The sequence below is a fragment of the Neolamprologus multifasciatus genome, chromosome 5 (assembly GCF_963576455.1).
Source record: "Neolamprologus multifasciatus chromosome 5, fNeoMul1.2, whole genome shotgun sequence".
Taxonomy (NCBI): domain Eukaryota; kingdom Metazoa; phylum Chordata; class Actinopteri; order Cichliformes; family Cichlidae; genus Neolamprologus; species Neolamprologus multifasciatus.
This window is the reverse complement of record NC_140443.1, coordinates 11,910,894-11,929,561: the sequence shown is the minus strand read 5'-3', so window position 1 is coordinate 11,929,561 and position 18,668 is coordinate 11,910,894. Positions and strand designations below refer to the sequence as shown.

The 18,668-nt window shown below is 40.3% G+C and overlaps 2 protein-coding genes across 6 annotated transcripts in view; one reads left to right on the top strand and one right to left on the bottom strand.

The window, feature by feature from the left end:
* The window catches only part of ripor3 (RIPOR family member 3), a 59,653-nt gene extending 47,778 nt beyond the window's left edge, over positions 1-11,875 (top strand). For all 5 annotated transcript variants that reach the window (XM_085159875.1, XM_085159874.1, XM_085159876.1 and 2 more), the window contains 10 exons: positions 42-296; positions 386-531; positions 610-775; positions 1,772-1,901; positions 2,096-2,260; positions 5,654-5,818; positions 7,827-8,029; positions 9,451-9,534; positions 9,664-9,754; positions 9,842-11,875. In XM_085159875.1, the coding sequence (XP_085016001.1) occupies positions 42-296; positions 386-531; positions 610-775; positions 1,772-1,901; positions 2,096-2,260; positions 5,654-5,818; positions 7,827-8,029; positions 9,451-9,534; positions 9,664-9,754; positions 9,842-9,942 (1,506 nt within the window). In that variant the 3' untranslated portion in view covers positions 9,943-11,875. The remainder of the gene's footprint in view (positions 1-41; positions 297-385; positions 532-609; positions 776-1,771; positions 1,902-2,095; positions 2,261-5,653; positions 5,819-7,826; positions 8,030-9,450; positions 9,535-9,663; positions 9,755-9,841) is intronic.
* Positions 11,876-14,474: 2,599 nt separating this feature from the next.
* On the bottom strand, positions 14,475-18,447 carry blcap (bladder cancer associated protein). Its single transcript, XM_085158559.1, has 2 exons — positions 18,323-18,447; positions 14,475-16,633 (listed from the first exon to the last, which is right to left on the bottom strand). Exon 2 carries the CDS (start codon positions 16,447-16,449, stop codon positions 16,186-16,188), a length of 264 nt encoding a protein of 87 aa, XP_085014685.1. The 5' UTR covers positions 16,450-16,633; positions 18,323-18,447; the 3' UTR covers positions 14,475-16,185.
* Between the last annotated feature and the right edge of the window lie 221 nt (positions 18,448-18,668).

Genomic DNA, 18,668 nt, shown 5'->3' with positions numbered 1-18,668 from the left:
TCTTCTCATTTTTAAACTCAGTTTTTCCTACTTTGTCCCAGGACTCCACAGATTGTGAGGAATACTCTGTCACAGCCTTGCCAACACCCCCTTCTCAAACCCCAGCTGCACCGCAAACCTCCCCCGCAGCAGCTGCTCCGAGGCTGGCTGTGAGCGGGGTCCAACGTCATGCCCAGGCGCTCAGACTGGGAGCCATTATTGCAGAGCTGGAGAAAATATTACAGGATCAGAGCTGTGCTGACAAGGAGCTGAGAGCCCTGAAGCACCAGATACTGCATCTAGCCACCATACTGAAGGTAGCTGTGTGTATTTATACAAAAACTGTAGAAACGCCTGTAAACACACATGCTGTGGGTGAACCCTCTCTTTCCTCATGTCTTACCAGAACGACCTATCACTGCTGAGAAGCTCATCATCAGAGGAGACTCTGGCTGTTGAGGAGGTGCTGGGTAGCTTTGACTTTCTGTCAAACGACCTGAACGGAGATGATGACGCCTCTTGTTTGGGAAGCCTGAGACTGAAGGACAGTGGGTAAGTTCAGAGACAGAAACTTTAGTCTGCAGCGACCTGCAAAAAGCCTGATCTATACATATTTTCTTTTCCCATTAGCATCAGTTCTTTCCAGCAGAGCACGCTGAGGAGTCATGGAATTCTCTCTCAAGGCAGCCAGTCGGCTTCTGAGGAAGAGCTAGTCATCACTCCTCTGACCTCTGGAAACTGGGGTCTTGATCAAGCTCTGGAGACTCACCTGGATATCTGTTGCATCCTGCTGCAGGTACAGAATCTTTATTCTCTTTTATTTTCAGATACATGCTCACTTTACTTGAAATTTCATACTGAGATGCACACAAGGGGTCCAACGTTTTCCCCTAAGCATTTCACATTGCTCTCTTTAACAAGTTCTTCTGAATAATGCTGTTCATGTTTTTGTAGTAAGTTTTTAGATAAATACATAAATCAACAGTAACATTGTTACAGTAAACCATGTCTCATACTCATAGTTTATTAGTACTTAAAACATGACCCGCAGAAAACTGGCAAATAGAAAGTGGAATTAATAATCAAGTTATTATATTGGGGGGGGGGGTTCACTCATAAGCGACTATTTGTCATGTGGTGCCGTGTGGATAGTGGATAATTTAGCAGACTCAAATGCACACATGTGAAGGCTGAAGTTGAATTCAAAGCCATTATTTAGTGTTGAAGTTCAGAGATTAATAAAAGTCAAAACCAATAATCTAAAGACAGTTCAAAGTCCACAGTCCTTATGTAAGCAAGCACAGGCTAAACAGAGTTAGAGGACACAGCTATGGGGGTGACGCAACAAAAAACAAAGGAAGCTTGAGGCGATATATTTGCAAGAGGTGATGAGAGAAGAGGAAAGACGTGTGGGACTTAAACACAGCTGAAGACAGTAGCAAAATAAAACTGGGAAAGTAACACTTGATACAAGAAAACATCGGCGCAGAGGAGTAGGGTTAACACGGGGGGGGGGGGGGGGGGCTGAACAAGACAGGCGAACATAGAAAGACAAACACTGATACAACACTGGCACAGAACAGAACACAAAAGGGAACAAACTAAATCAAAACGTCTATAATAACTAAAACAAATACTGAATCCTCGTGACCATGATAGCATTTGCTTGTTTAGTCTGACACCGTAATCTGTTTCTTCCAGTGTACTGGATTACAAAATCCCTAACTCGCATTTATGTCAAACCTAAGACTTACTTTTCTAAATCAAACAAATGTGAACTCTGCTTCCTCAGATGGTAAGAACGACCGACTTCACCCCGTCTAGAAGGGAGCTGCTGGAGGAAATGTCTCTCCAGGCTGAGGTCCTGGACAGAATCAGCTGTCTGCTGTTGGAGAAGAATGACAACATCTCTACACGAGACAGTTAGTGGAAAATCTGTAATCTAAGAACCACATCTGCAGTTAATGCATGAAACAAGGCACATTATTTTATTCACATTATTTTTAAAGCAAATGAGTAATAAATTGAGATTTGTTTATTATAATTATCAATTTCACATTTTCAATAAAAACCTTGTCCAGGTTCTTACAGTGATTCTCCTTTTGTTTATCCTCAGTCCTGCCTAAGGCCCAGAGAACGAGGGGTCTGCTGTTGTTCTGGGAGGAGTGTGTGCACGACAACAGCTCTCCTTTCTGTTGCCACATCGATAGCTTCACAAAGACCCTGAAGAAGCGTTACACACACAAGGTGAAGGCCAAGCAGCCCGGCCAATCAGAGAAAGGTACAAAAGCACCTCATCGCCTTAACTACAAATGCTTGAACAAGTCTCACCCCCTTTTTTGCTCCACAGTGGCCCCTGTGACCATGAGTGTTAATTAAAAGACAACGGGACATCCAGTCCCGATCAAAAGTTTAAGACCTCTTGAAAAATGTCAAAAAATCATATTTTGCACGGTTGGATCTTAACAAGGTTCAAGTTGAGCTTCAACATGCAACAAGTGAGACAAAACGTTGTTGTTGTTTTTTGAGCATGCAATTTATAGGAAACGACGCCAAAACTGAAACAGGCTGTTTTACAACTGATCAAAAGTTTAGGACCACATGCCTTTAAAAGGCCAAATCTGTAAAAAAACAAAAACAAACAAACAAACCGTGGCTTCATTGTCATTTTCTGTCAGGTAGTCACACTGTCATGACATTCTGATAGCAAAGGCAAAAAAACGTTCCCTTTTTGAACGTGGTCAGATTGTTGAACTGAATAAGCAGGGACTCTCACAGCGCTCTATCACTGCTGAGGTGGGACACAGTAAGATGAGGGTTATGCAACAAAAATGTCAGTTGGATGACCCAAGAAAAATTTCACCAACACTGAGCCGGAGGAGCCAGTTGGCTGTCTGTCAAGACACTGGACGATCCTTGACCCAAATTAAGGCCGTTACTGGTGCCGACTGCAGCCCCATAACCATCAGACGGCATCTGAAATTGAAGGGCTTTAAAAACAAAAAACGTCTTCAAAGGCCTCGACTCCTTGAACGCCACAGAATTGACCGTTTGGACTTTGCAAGAGAGCACCAAACATGGGACATTAAAAGGTGGAAGAAAGTTTTATTCTGTGATGAGAAAATAATTCAACCTTGGTCATCCTGATAGTTTCCAACGATACTGGCATGACAAGCAGATCCCACCTGAGATGTTTTCTACACGCCACTGTGGAGGGGGCACCATAATGGTCTGGGGTGCTTTTTCCTTCAGAGGAACAATGGAGCTTCAGGAGGTGCAGGGGCATCAAACGTCCGCTGGCTATGTCCGGATGTTGCGGGGAGCCTGTGTGGTAACGACTGGGTTTTCCAACAGGACAATGCTAGAGTACACAATGCCTGCAGGACAAGGGACTTCTTATAACAGAATAACATCACTCTTTTGGACCATTCAGTGTGTTCCCCAATCTAAATCCAATTGAGAAGCTTTGGGGATGGGTAGTTTACAAAAATGGACAACAGTTCCAGACAATAGATGACCTTTTTTCGGCTGTCTTCACCACTTGGAGAAATCTTCCCACTCACCGCATGGAAACACTTGCATCAAGCTCGCCGCAATAAATTTTTGAAGTTATCAACAAAAGAGGTGGAGCTACTCATTACTGAGTTCATTACTGGGTTTACGGGGTTTTTGGAGGTGTGGTCCTAAACTTTGGATCAGCTGTAAAACAGCCTGTTTCAGTTTAAGCTTTGTTTTCGATAAATTGCATGCTCAAAAAGATGTTTTTTCCCACTCCCATTCTTCTTGTTGCATTTTGAAGCTCTACTTATAACCTTGTTAAGATCCAACCATACAAAATATGATTTTTTTATTATTATTATTATTATTTTGCAATTTTTCAAGTGGTCTTAAATTTTCGATCGGGACTGTATTTACAGACTCTCCTGAGTGGGATGATCAGGTGTCCCACTTTATGAAAGAATGCATGGCATTTTTATCTCACAGTGCCCCACATTGTAATAAAAGTCAGGCTTTTATCCAGTGGCTATAAAAAAGCAAGGAATGCTGTCATCATAGATTAAGTGCAGATAGATTAAGTAATGTTTTACTGCTGCATATTATGAATCACTAGAAAGTGGCAAGGTTTGCAGACCTGAGAAAATATGAAGGAAATTGCCACAAATAAAAGAAAAGTTTGTCAAAAAAAGATGGGTGGATATCTACTGAAACCGATCAGCAGCTGATCCAGAAAGTTTAAAAAACTAAACAAAACTACTGTAACAGTTACTGTGAGAGAAAATGGAAAATAATTTTGGCATGAGATCATAAAAAACGTGTGAAACAGCAGAAAAGTAAAAAAGAATGGAAATGTAAGCCATGTGGAAATATCTCAGTAAACTTCATAACTCTTTGAGAAAGTGAGAAAAATGTTCAGGAAAATAACAACTTGAGAAAAGCACAATTTGGATACATTTGTTCAATTTGAAATTGCGCTGCTCATGTACTTTGTGTACGTTTCTGCAGTATAGACAGTGTTGGGGAGTAACGGAATACATGTACCGCCGTTACGTATTTAAAATACAAAATATGAGTAACTGTATTCCGTTACAGTTACCGTTTAAAAAGGTGGTATTTAGAATACAGTTACTTTGTTGAAATAAATGGATTACACGGTGGTACTTCCCTGTTTCATATTGTGGCGGGTCAGGCCTGTTTGGGTTTTGTTTGACAGCTACGTTCTGTTGTTCCAGGCGGCAGCGTTACGGTTACCATGGTTACAGAGTGACGCTCTCTCTGTTTCCTGGGTGAGAGAGGCCTTTTTGTTGTTGTTGTTGTGCTAAGCTAATAGGCAGAATGCTACCGGTATAGCTCTAAAGAATGTAGTATCATAGGCAGTGTAGTCCGTGCTGCAGGGAGAATGGACTGCCATACACGTTATGTGTCTGTGAGCGAGGGAGGGAGAAAAAGGAAAAGTAGGAGCTGTCATCGAGCAAAAACGGGAGCTGGAAGCATGTAAATATAATAATAACCACTGCAGCCAAGAAGAGTGCCTGAAGAGCCCAGTTGTAAGTAAGCTATTAAGACTCAACTGTACACCGTGTTCGTGTTTTCCTCCAAAAACAATAAGTTCCTTTGGAGCAGCCTTTCAACGCCTCTCTCTGTCTCTCGCTAGCAAAGTTGACCCAGACAACAAAGTAAAGCTAGTTTTCGGCTACGAGCCTGACACAGAACCCACGGTATTAGTCAGAGGTCCCTTTACTATGGTTCAGAGGCGCGGACCTTCAGTAACAGTAATAAATCACAGCAATAGTACATTCACGTAGTTGTAAACAGCATGATAATATATTAAGTAATCCAAAGTATTCAGAATACGTTACTCTCATTGAGTAACGTAATGATATACGTTACAGAATACATTTCGGGGCATGTATTCTGTATTCTGTAATGGAATACATTTTAAAAGTAACCTTCCCAACACTGAGTATAGACGCCTGCTTATACTTAAAATCATATTTCTCAGCTTATATCATGAAGTCTCACTGTAGCTCAGACAATCTTCAGCGTGTTTATCCAATAATATCCAAAACTATAAAGCCAACTTAAAGCAGGATTCTAAAGAACAGTTTACTCTAATGTAATGTTGACTCAAAACCACCTTGATGTATTAATTTTTTGTGTTTTACCTCCTCTGCAGTGTTTTCTCAGCTCCTGCAGCAGGTTCAGGCGGCCTGCCGGGTGGTGCCCAGCTCTCAGTCAGTCTGCAGCCCGGAGAGAGTCACCCTCTTCCAGCTGTCAGTCTACCTGAAGCGCTGGAATTTCCAGGAGCTTGGAGAGCACATCTCCCGCCTCTCAAAAGAAGGTAAAGCTTGAATTTACAAAGCTGTCAACAGATAAATGTATCACTATTATCTACCTTAACTTATTATTCGTTTAAAAACCTTCCGTGAAATAAACATATATCACAGTAAGTAATAGTAGTAGTAGCCACATTGTATTTATAACTATAATTTATAACAAAGCACCGTAAGACATTAAACATGGAATATTCATTTTCGTATGAACCCATTTTAATAGTTTTATATTTGAAACTTTACAGTATTTATACAGAAGTTATACATGGGAGACATGTCCAAAGACTGTGTTTGGAGGTATCAGGAATGGGATGGTGTTATACTTCTAAGCTTCCAGAGATTCCAGCTCACTAAAGGCATCTGGACCATCTGTTAACTCTACAGCCAAATGGTCACCCCAAACAAATAGGGTGTGTTCTCTTGCATGCCTGTTTATGAGAAATATTTTGAGGTATACATCTTGTGAGAATATTTCTTCAGTAGTGAAGAATAGTAAGCAGACCTTCAAAGGACTGTGTGAGGAAAATATGAGGAAATATTGAGTCTGCGTTAGAAATGCATTTGTCACAGATGGGGTAAGGAGCCTGGAAATGCAGGATGTCAATAGTTTGAAGTAGTACTTGTGTTTAGTTCAGGGGGACACATGCCTCTGCAGAGGCTCAATAAATTTCAAGAACAAACACACAGTTCCTGGTGTCAAACTATAAACATGAGCACACAACTTTTCCGCCTCCCCTTTGCTCCTTCCATTCCTCCACCTCCCCTTGTTCAATCTCCTAGATTTCTCTACAGTATACAGATGTCTTCTGTTTATTGAAATGCTAAACTGCATTTGGTTTGCATACCACTGCACTGAAGAGAAAAAAAACTGCTTAAACAACAACACCATTTCTATGCTTGGTTCATTTGGGGACAAATAACTCCTGAAATAAATCTCAGTGGGTGGAGTTTACGAAAGACAAAGAGTGCCAGAGAGATTAGATAAAACATCATTTACTTTTTTTGCTGCAAAAACATTACACAATGTTCTAGTATGTAATAAAATAAATAAAAATAAAATACAAGCATATTCTGTTCCATGATAATATTATGCATGTTGTGAACCGGGGCATGTGGCCAGCAGAGAGTGGACCCAGGATGCATGACTCAAAATCACGGCTTTATTAACGCTGATAAAGGGTGAAGAAAACAAAAACAATAACTGAGCTGGGTAGGAATAGGGAGCCAAAATGGACCGATGGAAGCTACATACACTACAAGGGAGAGGCAGATGATATGTCCACAGGAGGAGAGAGTGGGAGGGCAGAGTGAGAGCATGGCTTAACAGAATCTGACGAGACGGGGGAGCCAAAATTGAACGTCACACACCCGAGATGGGGGACTATCAAAATAAAATGGGAAGTAATGCACACAAAGACCCAGCCTAAGAAATGCAAACTTGACACAGGGACCAGAGACATGACTGAGTGTGGAGACAAAAGGATGAAACACAGAGAGATCATAATGGGAACAGGAAGGGATAAACACAGGGACCGGGACTGAAGACATGTTTACTAGACATCCACGGAGACGGGACACAGGGAGACCAGACAAAGACGAGGACATGACTGAGGAGACAAAAAGGGTGACAAAATGCAGAGATGAGGCTGAGACAGACTGGGCACAAAAGGAAACTAACTTGGTCAATTAAGAAACCAAGAACTATAGACAAACTTTGAAGCTTCAGAAAAAACATACTCAAGAACTAGAACATAAATTAAACTTCCAAAGAAATGGAACAAAAATACAAAATATAATTACTAAATGAACGGTCCTCGTTTTCCTCTCCTGTTCCTGACCGGTTTCCATAAAGGGTGAACTTTAAAACTTTTCAGCCAACAGTAATAAGTACGTTTCATAAAGATCATGAGATTTGAATGAAAGCTGCTAAATGGATGTGATCCCCCTCACTCAGCTCACTCACTGGTATGTTGTTTATTATTTTGTTGTTCATTATTATTCATTGGTGCATTTCAGAGTACATCCTCTCAGCCCTGGGTAGCCCCAAACGGCGGCGGGCTTTAAATAAGCTGAGGGGCCGGAAGATCACAGAGCTACTTCCACTGGGATGCACCCTGCAGACTCTCGCCTCCCTGCAGATCGACTCCAACCACAAAGTCTGCAAAGCTGCCACCAACTGCATCTCCAGATCTGCTGGATGCAAGGCCTTCAGGAATAAGGTATCATCAAAACAAGTCGCCTTTTGCAGAGATTAATAATAATACAAAATTTTATTTATAGGCGCCTTTCAAGACACTCAAAGGCACCTTACAAGCAATGAAATATTAAAATCACAGTATGGATATAATAACAATATCAAAACTCAATACAGGAAGGAAGGGCAACATGCAGAAAATCAGAGAGATGTAGAGGTGCGAGGTTATGGAGAGACTTGAAAGTAAGAACCAGAATTTTAAAACTAATGAGGTATTTTACAGCAAGCCAGTGAAGGAGCTCTCTGTGCATTTCCACTGGAGGAACTCGGGTCAATAAGTTCTAAGGAAATTGTTTTATAGCCCACTTAGTGGATAATTCTTTCTGAAGGATTTGAACTTTATTGATTGGACTTTGATATGACAGCTACAATGTAAATCCACATCTTAATATTAGGGAAGGATTTGGGGTCCAAAACATTGGTTTATGGCTAGCAGTGTGAATATTACACACACCTTTATCCCAGGTGTGAGAGTGAGAGGTGGGGTAGACTTGGACTCGACAGCTTGTAAGGTGCTTTAGTTTATCACAAGCCTAACTGTCCCTTTTACTAGCATTGCATGAACCTTAATTTGCTGTAGTTAATATTGTTATATCGACAGTTCGTGGTGCTTGGAGCTGAAAAATTAAGCTATACTGCAGTTACTCTTATGACCACTTGAGGCTTGTTCCAAAAATGAGTCAATCCCCATTGACTTCCATGTCAAAATGTCTAACTTTACAGCATTAAAAAAGCATGCTTACAGCCTGGTATAAAATAACATTTTAGCCTTTGTCAGTGATTCTTCCTTTTATAGCAACATATAAAAGTTTTGTTATTTTTAATAAAATGTCTAATTTGCATACTGGTAAGGCTTAAAGTTAGGGTATTATTGCTTGTACTCATATTTGTACTGACAGTGGGAGCTGTAGCCATCTCCACCTTTAATTCCAGTCACTGAACTGTTTGGAACCTTTTGAATTATTTTAATTGAGTAATCTGACATATAATATGGTCTGCTTTGATGTACGACAAAGACAAATGTGCTTCTGTTATTGTTAGTGCTTTCAGTCTGTTAGAATTGACAGTTACGTGTATTGCAACCATTCAGTTTATTAATGCAGCTTAATAAGTTTGCTGGCATTAACTGATAAGTCAGCATTCCACCCTCCTGTCCAGATGTGGTAACTTCTGGCTCCAAAAAACCCAACAACAACAAAAACATGGTGGCAGCAACATCACTGATCCAAAACCAGTGGGTTATGTTACAGTGGCCACAGCCATCTTTTATATACAGTGTATGAGGCCAATCCAGCAGCATAAGTGACACCTCGTGTGTGTGTGTGTGTGTGTGTGTGTGTGTGTGTGTGTGTGTGTGTGTGTGTGTGTGTGTACTTTCTTCTTCAGGCGGTGCTTTACTACACAGAAAGCCTGAAAAGTATTGATATTAAAATCCAGCAGAGCTCCTGTTTGGCTCTCCAATGCCTCCGGGTAAGCAGAACACAACTCTACACAGTCACAGCAACACTCGGAAGTCCTGTTTTCAGAACTCTCTGGTTTTTATCAGCTAGCATAAGTGTTTGTTTGTTTGTTTGTTTTTGTTTTGTGTTCTTCTGTCAGGCGACAGAGAGTGTGGGCCACATAGCAGATTTATGGAGATCAACAGATGAAGATCTGCGTAGTGCTGCCAGAGAAACTGTCCTCTCCTTTGGTACAAGCGTTATCCCTTTATTTATTTTTTTATATATACCTATATTGTATTTTTACTTTTATTACTTTTCTCTCAATCTGTCTGCAGGTAAAAAGGGATACCAGGCCTACCAGAGGATGGACCAGCTAGACACTGAGATGCAGGATGAGGCTTACCAGAACCAAGAGACTGAGATTACGATTTTATAGGAAACAGATCTGGATCAAAGAATAGGCACAAATGTTGTAATGATGCTGGCTAAGAGACTAAAACAAAGCCTATGTCAAAATGGAGAACGTTTACAAACCTGTCAGGACATCGCACCTTCTGGGAAAACTTAATTTTCTTTTAAGAATCTGTGGTGCTACCAGAAAAACAACTGCAGAGGAAGATCTCATGATGGAGACTTCAGCTTTCCCTGGATGGATCATTCACTAACTGATGTTGATTAATGACTTCTTATTTCTCCTGTATTGTTTTACTCAGAATTTGAATTTATTTTTGTTAGATATGTAGAGTTTTTCTTAAAGAAGACGTCAGCTGTAGTCTGACTTTTTTCTAGTGCTGGGAGTTATTTCACCAACCAGTCGATATGACTGTCTTATTGGGACATGAAGGATAAATATAATATTATTTTCCATAATCTTGCAAGCGTCTATGTGTGTGTGTGAGTGTGTGTGTTTAGAGCAATAATCAGCTACAATAAAACAAAAAACATCACATGAATATTAAACCCTGGCAGATTAATGAAATCCACATTAACAGCCTCTCCTGCCTGTGAGAGCTGAGTCTTGAATTAATTTTAAACAAGAGGAGTCTACAAATCAAGTTATGTCACACTACTCATTTTTCTAATCATTTTTAAGGCTTAATTGAGATAAAAAATAAATAAATAAATCAAATATATCTGAAAACAAATGCAATCTTCCAGGTTTTATATTCAGAATAATTTCTTTTTTATATATTTTCACATGCAAAGGTCCACAGGATAGACTGTGGACCTTTTCATTTTCACAGGAGAAGCATGACTTTTCTATCAAAATCCCAACAAGGAAGGATGTTTGTTTGGGGGGGTTTTTTCATACTACAAATACAAATGTTTTAAATGATACCAAATTCTCTTTTATCCAATTCTTCTTTGACAAAATGGATGTTTAGACAAAATTGTTCACGTTGGTGAAGGAAAATATTTGGCCTGCCTCCTTTGTGCCATCACAGAAACGGAGACCGCTGCTGACCTCTGCTGGCTGTTTACATATACTGAGCTGGAGAGGGACCCGAGGAGACGTTTGCCTGCCACAGAATAGATTTGGCTGTGGTTAGAGTGACCTAGGACCTCACTGACCAGACTGTTTGCGAGGCCGTGGGAAGAAAGATGCTGCCGACAGCAAAGCAGTTTAAGTTGTGGCATAAAATGACATTTTTCTTCAGCCTTATTGCGTCCATGAGAACTCTGCATCAACTTTAAGGAATCATGTTTGAAGAATCTGCTTCATGGATTGAACACAGTGTTTGTTTCTGTTGTTTTGTTGATAATAGGATGCAGAATCGTTTAGCTTCCTAAAACAAAGAAAAATCCTACAAAATCTTAAAAACTGTTTTCAGTAAGAAGCAGAGCTGCGCTTTAACCATGTTTGAATTCTGTGTGTTTTGTTTTAGCCCCCTCCCACACAACCAGATGGTGCATGATTTGCACTTCAGGAGAGTTTACACAATCAAGAGGAAAAGATTTCAAAGTCATCTTTGTACACAGATAACATACCCTCGCCCCCTCTTTTGCAAAACTCTGACTGAACACCAGTTATTTGCTGGTCTTTGGTAGTTTTCCAGGTGCTGAATCTTTGAAATCAAAATGTTTTCAAAGCCGCTTTTTAAAAGGTTGAGAATGAGACAAATCAATGTGCTGAGAAAGCTTTGGAAACAAGCAGGAGGGCAAAGGAAGTAAGGTCAGAAGGAATAAATGTGCTCACACTAGGTGAACAAACAAGGCAACATGCTGACATTTATGACATGTGCTAAAATCATCTCAATTTATCTGTTAGCAACCATAATTTTTCCCCCAGATGCCTGAAAAGGTTAATTTAGCCATGGTCATATCAAACAATCCCTTGAATGGCAGTTTTGTAAAAAAAAAAAAAAAAATATATATATATATATATATATATATATATATATATATATATTTAGTAAGTTGAATAAACACAAACGTGAAAGAGCAGACATAGTGCTAGTCAAAATGTCACATAAGACAAAGTGAAAAATGTGCACTGTGCACCCAGAGCTAACAGCAGGACATGGAAACTGAATTTCAGTTTATTTTGAGTCAGATTTATTGCACTTAAAGAATGAACTGAGGAGACTTGCCGATCTGGAGATGGCAGCGGAGCAGGAAAAACAGATTCAGTTCAAAAACTTGGTGTGGGCATCTGAGATTATTATTTAACCACAGCTGAGCAGGAAAACCTGAAGCACAGGGAGAGATGAGTTACCGCAAACTCAAAGCACAGGAAAACCACAAAACTGAAAGGTGGTCGAAGCATCGTCACGACATGAGTGACTAAACTATATCACAGCCAGTGGAGGAGCTGGGAAGGATAAGGCTCAGGTGTGCAGGTTGATTAATCTGGTGGACTGTACCCACAGAGAGGAAGAAAAAGACAGAGACAGGTGAGAACAAACAGCAAACAGGAGCAAGCATAAAAGAAGAGCAGCACTGCATCTGTGTATAAAGGGTTACTGAGATGTATTTAAGACTTTCTGGTGCCATATTTACACAAGTGGAAACAAAGGATGAGCATCCTCCTGTGCTGAGAAATATATGAAATATTTTTTTAAAAAATGGCCCGCCCTCTTTGTCAAACACTAAATGAAAAATTAAATATAAATAATATAAATTAACCTCTACAATAAAAAAGTTAAAAAGTGACAATTTAAGTTCATTTCTAGAATTAGAAGAAATACAGCATAGCAGATATGTTCAAATAAAATAAAACTGCAATAGTAATAATTACATCATCTCCACAGATGATTTAAAAACAAATAAGGAATGGTTGGTTAGTTTTGATGTGTACAATCATGGACAGTAGGTCATGTATTTAGTCTGATTTATGAATACAGAGGTCTGTAGGTCTGATTGTGAAACTTACGTTGTCTGACTTTAACTTGGACTTGCTCTGCTGTTGTAAATTTAAAGGCTGCACTCTGGCCTGGGAAACATGACAAACAATATTTTTTATGTAATAAAAAAAAGATTTCTTTGAAGATGTCTTTTCATCTTCAAGAATCAATTGTGTTTTTAAAGAAACCCAGTTTGTGGCATACAATGGAGAAACGTTCACATTTTTAAATCACAAATGTTGAAAAAAATACAGGAGCTCCAGTTTCTTTGAAGAATTATGAATTCATTGTGCATCAGTGTTTGATTTGTAAACAGGCGATACTTTCTGAGCTCTTTCAGAAGCAGGAAAACAGAAAAGGAGGTGAAAGCTGATGCTAATTGCTTTGGGGGATAGGAGCACATCCTTTGCTTTGCTTGCAGTTCAGTTGCATCATTATCATCATATGAAAACCACTTCCAGTTCTAGTTTCCCATCATTAGTCAACCTGTTTGAACCGTGTACAACAGTGCTCCATATAACATGAAACCATGCTTCCACTGGTCACACGTGTTTTTAGTAAACAGGCTATTTGCAGGGTGCACCTGCAAATAGCAGGTGCACCCTGCTATTTGCCATAATATGGTCTTCCTGCAGGAAGCAACCATGAGAAGATGGTGAGCAACAACGCCCAGGTAAGCTGTGATGTTTAATCAATGATCAGTTGATACTAAGAGGCCAAATTGTACTAATTATGCCTGATTCCATCACTCCGCTTCTACCAATCTGAGCTACTGATACAAGGTAGGATGGATCCACACCCCTGTTATTAATTCTGATCCTACTATCCAAATGTCGCAGCCTGTTGCAACAGGCAACATTTTTCCAATCTTCTGTCCATTTCTGATGAATCCCTGTGAATTCAGGGTCCTGTTAATAGCTAACACCTGGTGTGGTCTTCTGCTGCTGTAGAGATGCTCTTCTGCATACCTTGATTGTAAAGTGTGGTTACATGAGTTACTGTTGCCTCCCTTTCAGCTCAAAGCGGTCTGGTCATTCTCCAACATCAATGATGTGGATTGGACTAAATATTTTTGCCTCTCTGCACCATTCTCTGAAAACTGTAAAGATGGTTGAGTGGGGAAACACCAGTATATCACCAACATGTAGCTCATCCTATCACCAACTCTGAATTACTTCACCATTCTGGTGCTGAGTTTCTTAGGAGTTCATCTTCAGCATGTCTGCATGCCTAAATGCAATGACTTGCTGCCGTGTGATTGGTTGATTCAATAATTGCACTGAGCAACTGAACCGGTAGCCTGCTCAGTCGGTGCGAGTTGGAGCATGTGTGTTCCTCAAGCTCGGCAGTCTGAGGACCCTGTGCAGCATTTAGCTGTCCTAAGACTGCACTCTCCTGGACAGAGATATCTGATTCGTCCCTGGAATCTGCTGGAGGCCAGTTTTGGCGTTACAACTACAGATAGGTCTGGATCACTTTTTTTCTCTTGACACATGGAATCATTTTAAAACTGCACTTTAGATCTAATGTGTTATCTTTGTCTAATACTTACATTTAATGATGTGACAAATATGCAAAAACAATTTGCAACACAATTTTCCTACAGAAAACAAAAACAGCAAAATGCAAAGCACAACTCTTACTTGCATTTATTTTTTAATCAAAATACGTTTTTTTGTTTGACACAGAACCTCACAGTTTAACACATAAGAGGGAAAACTTTATTTAAATTAAAACCAAAGCAAATATGTTGCAGTGAATGTAATGCGCACTGCCACAGGAGGCCACACACACGCGCACACACACACACATTCCAACAGGTACAGAGTATAAACACCTTAGCCTGTGTCTGACAGCTAAACTTAACACTTACAGCAGTGACACCTGTGGAAACTCCAATGAAATTTTTAAACCAGTTCTTCAGCCTGCACTCTGTATTGCTCATTGTTGCTGGAAATGCTGACCATAGCCGTTGTGTCTCCTTGTGTATTGCCACATTTTTACACTGATCAGCATGTCATGACCACAAAGAATGCACACCCATAGCACATTACAGGAAACTTTCATTCAACTACACATCCAGATTTTTCTACCCTTTGGAAACTTTCAGCGTTTTTAACTTGTTAAAAATTTGGGTGTCACCTTGACGCTTGGGGAAAAAAAACAAAAAAACTTAGAGCAACTCATGCAAACTGCAAAAGAAAAAGAACAGAAACAAAAAAGATCAGATGGCAGTAGGGAAGGTCACACTGAGGCAGGACGATGAGGAGCAGCTGTAGAGCACAGCGGGTAATAACATCGTAGGTCCTCAGCTCTAGTTCACCTGTTTGAGGTGTGTTTGAGTAGAAGTGCGGCAAAGGGGGGACATATTCACAGCGTAGTTACTGATTGTCCAGTGTCTGTGTGCTCGCCTTGTGGAGCATTACGTGTGCAGAGCCAAAGTGGCGACAGTTTGGCCATCCAGGGCTGTCAGAGGTGTGACGCTCTTGTTTTTGACTACAGTTTAACACTACCTGGTGTATAAAGTTTGTTGAGCCATAGCAGTTTTCAGAGGGGTTAAGTGATTTTGGCAGTTTTAAGGAGCAAAGTATTTTCAGTTTAAAAAGATGAGCGATCGGGTTTGGGGAGAAAGTGAAATCTCTTAAATTGGAACACTGAACTGGAGAGGGATTTTCATTATGCTAATTTACGTTTCCTTGCATCCTCTCACTTCCCTTCACCCAGAAATCTTTCCTCCTCTGCCATCATGGAGGATTTTCCATCCCACTATAAAAACCTCAGTCAGAGGTTTTGAGCAGCTTTCTCTCCCATCCTCCGTTTGGCAGTAGCTAAGACACAAGGAACAGACAAGTTAGCATAATGCAAAGCACCCACCCCTGTGACTTTAAGTTAATGTCACATGTAGTTTATACTGTATACTTTTTTTATTTTTCATTCATGTGCTGGAATGAAAGTTGGTCAATGTGAAATTATTTTTCCCTCAGCATCAAGTCAAGTTCATGCATGTCCTTCCCTTTTCATTTCAAGTTTGGATCCCTCGCCTTTGCTGCCTGTTAGATAATAGGACACATAATGTGACCTCTGGCACCCTTTCCCATTCCTCAAATTCTTCTTTACAGCATTAAGAAAGAAAAAAGAAAAGACAGCGTTCATAACCCTCCAAGACCAGCTCTTCTTCTTTAGTTTGTCTTTGGCTGAACACTCTTGGTATTCCCCTCCAGCAATTTTCACCACTCTAAGCATGGCAGTATCTTTCTACAATAATTTCTCAGCATTGCCTTATACTCCTGCTCCCTCCACCTCCACTTCCTGCTGCTGCTGCTGCTCCTCCTCTCCTAGGTCCCAACAATGGCTGGGTCGTGGGCAGCATCCGGGAGTGCAGCATCCTGGCAGTGGTAAAGGAAGCAGTTGCCCCAGCAACTGTAGCAGATGAGGAAGAGGGCAGCCAGGAAGACCAAGGCACAGATGGTGCAGGGCTTTCTCTCCAGCAGGAAGCTGAGCAGGTAGAACCCCATGAACATGGAGTGGTTGAACCACAGAGCTGGGTTCAGCGGCTTGGGGATGAGCAGCACGGGGAGCAGCCACTGAAGGCAATACATTGTCTCTTTTTGGAAGGAGGCAGAATATGTTTTCTGTTTCAGATCTATGAATGAAGGGTCTCTGATAGGTTCAGAGTGGAGATGACAACAGCTCTTCACAGATGTGGAAGCGTTCCTCTATCCAACAGAGCTGGGATGATGCAGAAAGATGTCAAAGCAGCCAGATGTTACCATCAGATCATCCCTGCACAGGACGGTAAAAAGAAAAGTTAGAAGACTCATAATCTGGGCAAACATATCTATCTGAGCTTCCTCTATTTTAAAACGGGCTTTTGGGGAGTGACGAGACAATCTAGCTTCATAGAGTCAGAGTCTGTTTATCTTACGTTTCCTGTTATTTTCAGCTTCTTGATAAAGAAAAACATATTTTAGGTTTCAGTATGTCAAAGCCCACATTAAAAAACTGATCTTTCTATATGTCAGCATAACTGTGATGGACCTTTTTTGTTTTAATTTTCAAATAAATGAAAAAAGAAAAAAGTTTTATTTAATTCACACTTTTTATACATGCTGTTTTGGAACTATTTGTTGTTTTGTGTCAATAAATAATTCAGGAGATATGAAGAAAAATAAAGTGTTTTCCCTACGTAAAACATGACAACAGTTGAGTTTCCTTCTCACCTCCTCTTCAGGCCAACTCTTGAATGGTAATATTATTAGAACCACTTCTTTAGTAATATTCACATGCCTGCATGTTTGGCAAATATTAAACGTAGATACACAAACACTCCAAGACACAAGTTAAAGTTAAATTAGAAAAACATAGCATTCAAAACAGCTAACATGCAAACTGGGGTGCAAAACACCAGGCAGGTAAGTGTAGCACTAATGTGAGGAGTGAGACTTGCCTCACTCAAAATCCTAATCAGTGACCCAGCCCTTGTTAAAGCCTCCCGAAAGTAAACATTTACTCAACTATTAGTGTGCCAACTTCCTTAAAGGGCCTAACACACCGAGATCAGCTGCTCGGCTAATGTTAACTACCTGCGTGGTTATCTTTAGGTCTCCAAGCACATTAACAAAACTTATTTAACTTATTTAACTTATTTAACTTATTTAAGGGGGGGGGGGGAATCAACGTGCGCTGGGTTTAACACGACAGTGGCTGCTTTCTTTCAATAACTAAACCAGCTGCCACTAGCTGACTGTCGGGGACAGCTGCTCGCTCTCTGACTGCCACATGACCACCTAACTTTAAAATATACCTACGACGTTATGAATGTCGCTGCTGTTAACCCTCTGCTTAAATGCCTGCTGCTTTGATTAACATTAGTTGAATTCAAGGGCAGCTCTCACGCTTTGCTACCTGGTTAATAGAGGAAATTTAGTTTTCATACAGTGATCCTCCCCAGGTAAGACTTCTCTGGAAAGGGCAAATGAGACTATTTGAAAAACAATAATGGACCAATTTAACGTTGCCAGACAAATCTGGGAGAAAAAGCGTGGACCACAACATGGCTAAATATTCTTGCTTTTGATACACTGTACGTGTAGCGAGTTGTTTTTATTAGAGTGTAATTAAATTGATTTATCCGGCTAACCTGTTCCGCGAAAACACATTGCAGTGGGCGGTAACGTTCGTTAGCTAAAAGCTGCTTTTTAAACAACCATTAAAAAATGAAAAAGTCCGATTTGTTTGTACCAAAAAAGACAATATCTGAGTCTTGGTGTAGACACCCTGTAAGTAATGGGACAGGCCCCCGTGTAGCGCTAGCTATGAACGGAGGACTGCATTAACAACAACATGCACCTGAGGCTAACCAGCTAAGTTAGCTTGGAAAACAAACGTTTGCTTCCGCTATCGAGAAAAACCAGAGTCTGTAAAGGTGGGCACCTGTATTACAATCCAACTATAACTTATTATGAAACAAACCTGACATGTTTTGAGCTCATTCTCAGCAAAAATAAACCACCGGTGTCATCTCCGTTTCATCAACCGACTGCGTACGTAGCTAACTAGCATTAGCGTTAGCTTAAAGGACCTGTGTGGAGGTAGAGCGAATAAGTTTAGGTGTCTGTGACGTGCCTGATTATATTTAATAACTTACTGTTGATAACTTTACTTGGACCAAATATGATATCGTTAAGCTTGGTTAATATAGAATAAACTTCTCGAATTCTTCTGTAATAATATTTTGATTGCTGGAGAGTTTTCCTGTATTTATAAAATCTGTTGTGTGTTGTGTGCTGTTATTCTTTGCTGCTTGGATAATTTAATG

Coding starts and splice junctions, on each gene's coding strand:
- blcap (XM_085158559.1), bottom strand. CDS start 16,449: ATGTATTGCCTTCAGTGGCTGCTCCCCGTGCTGCTCATCCCCAAGCCG.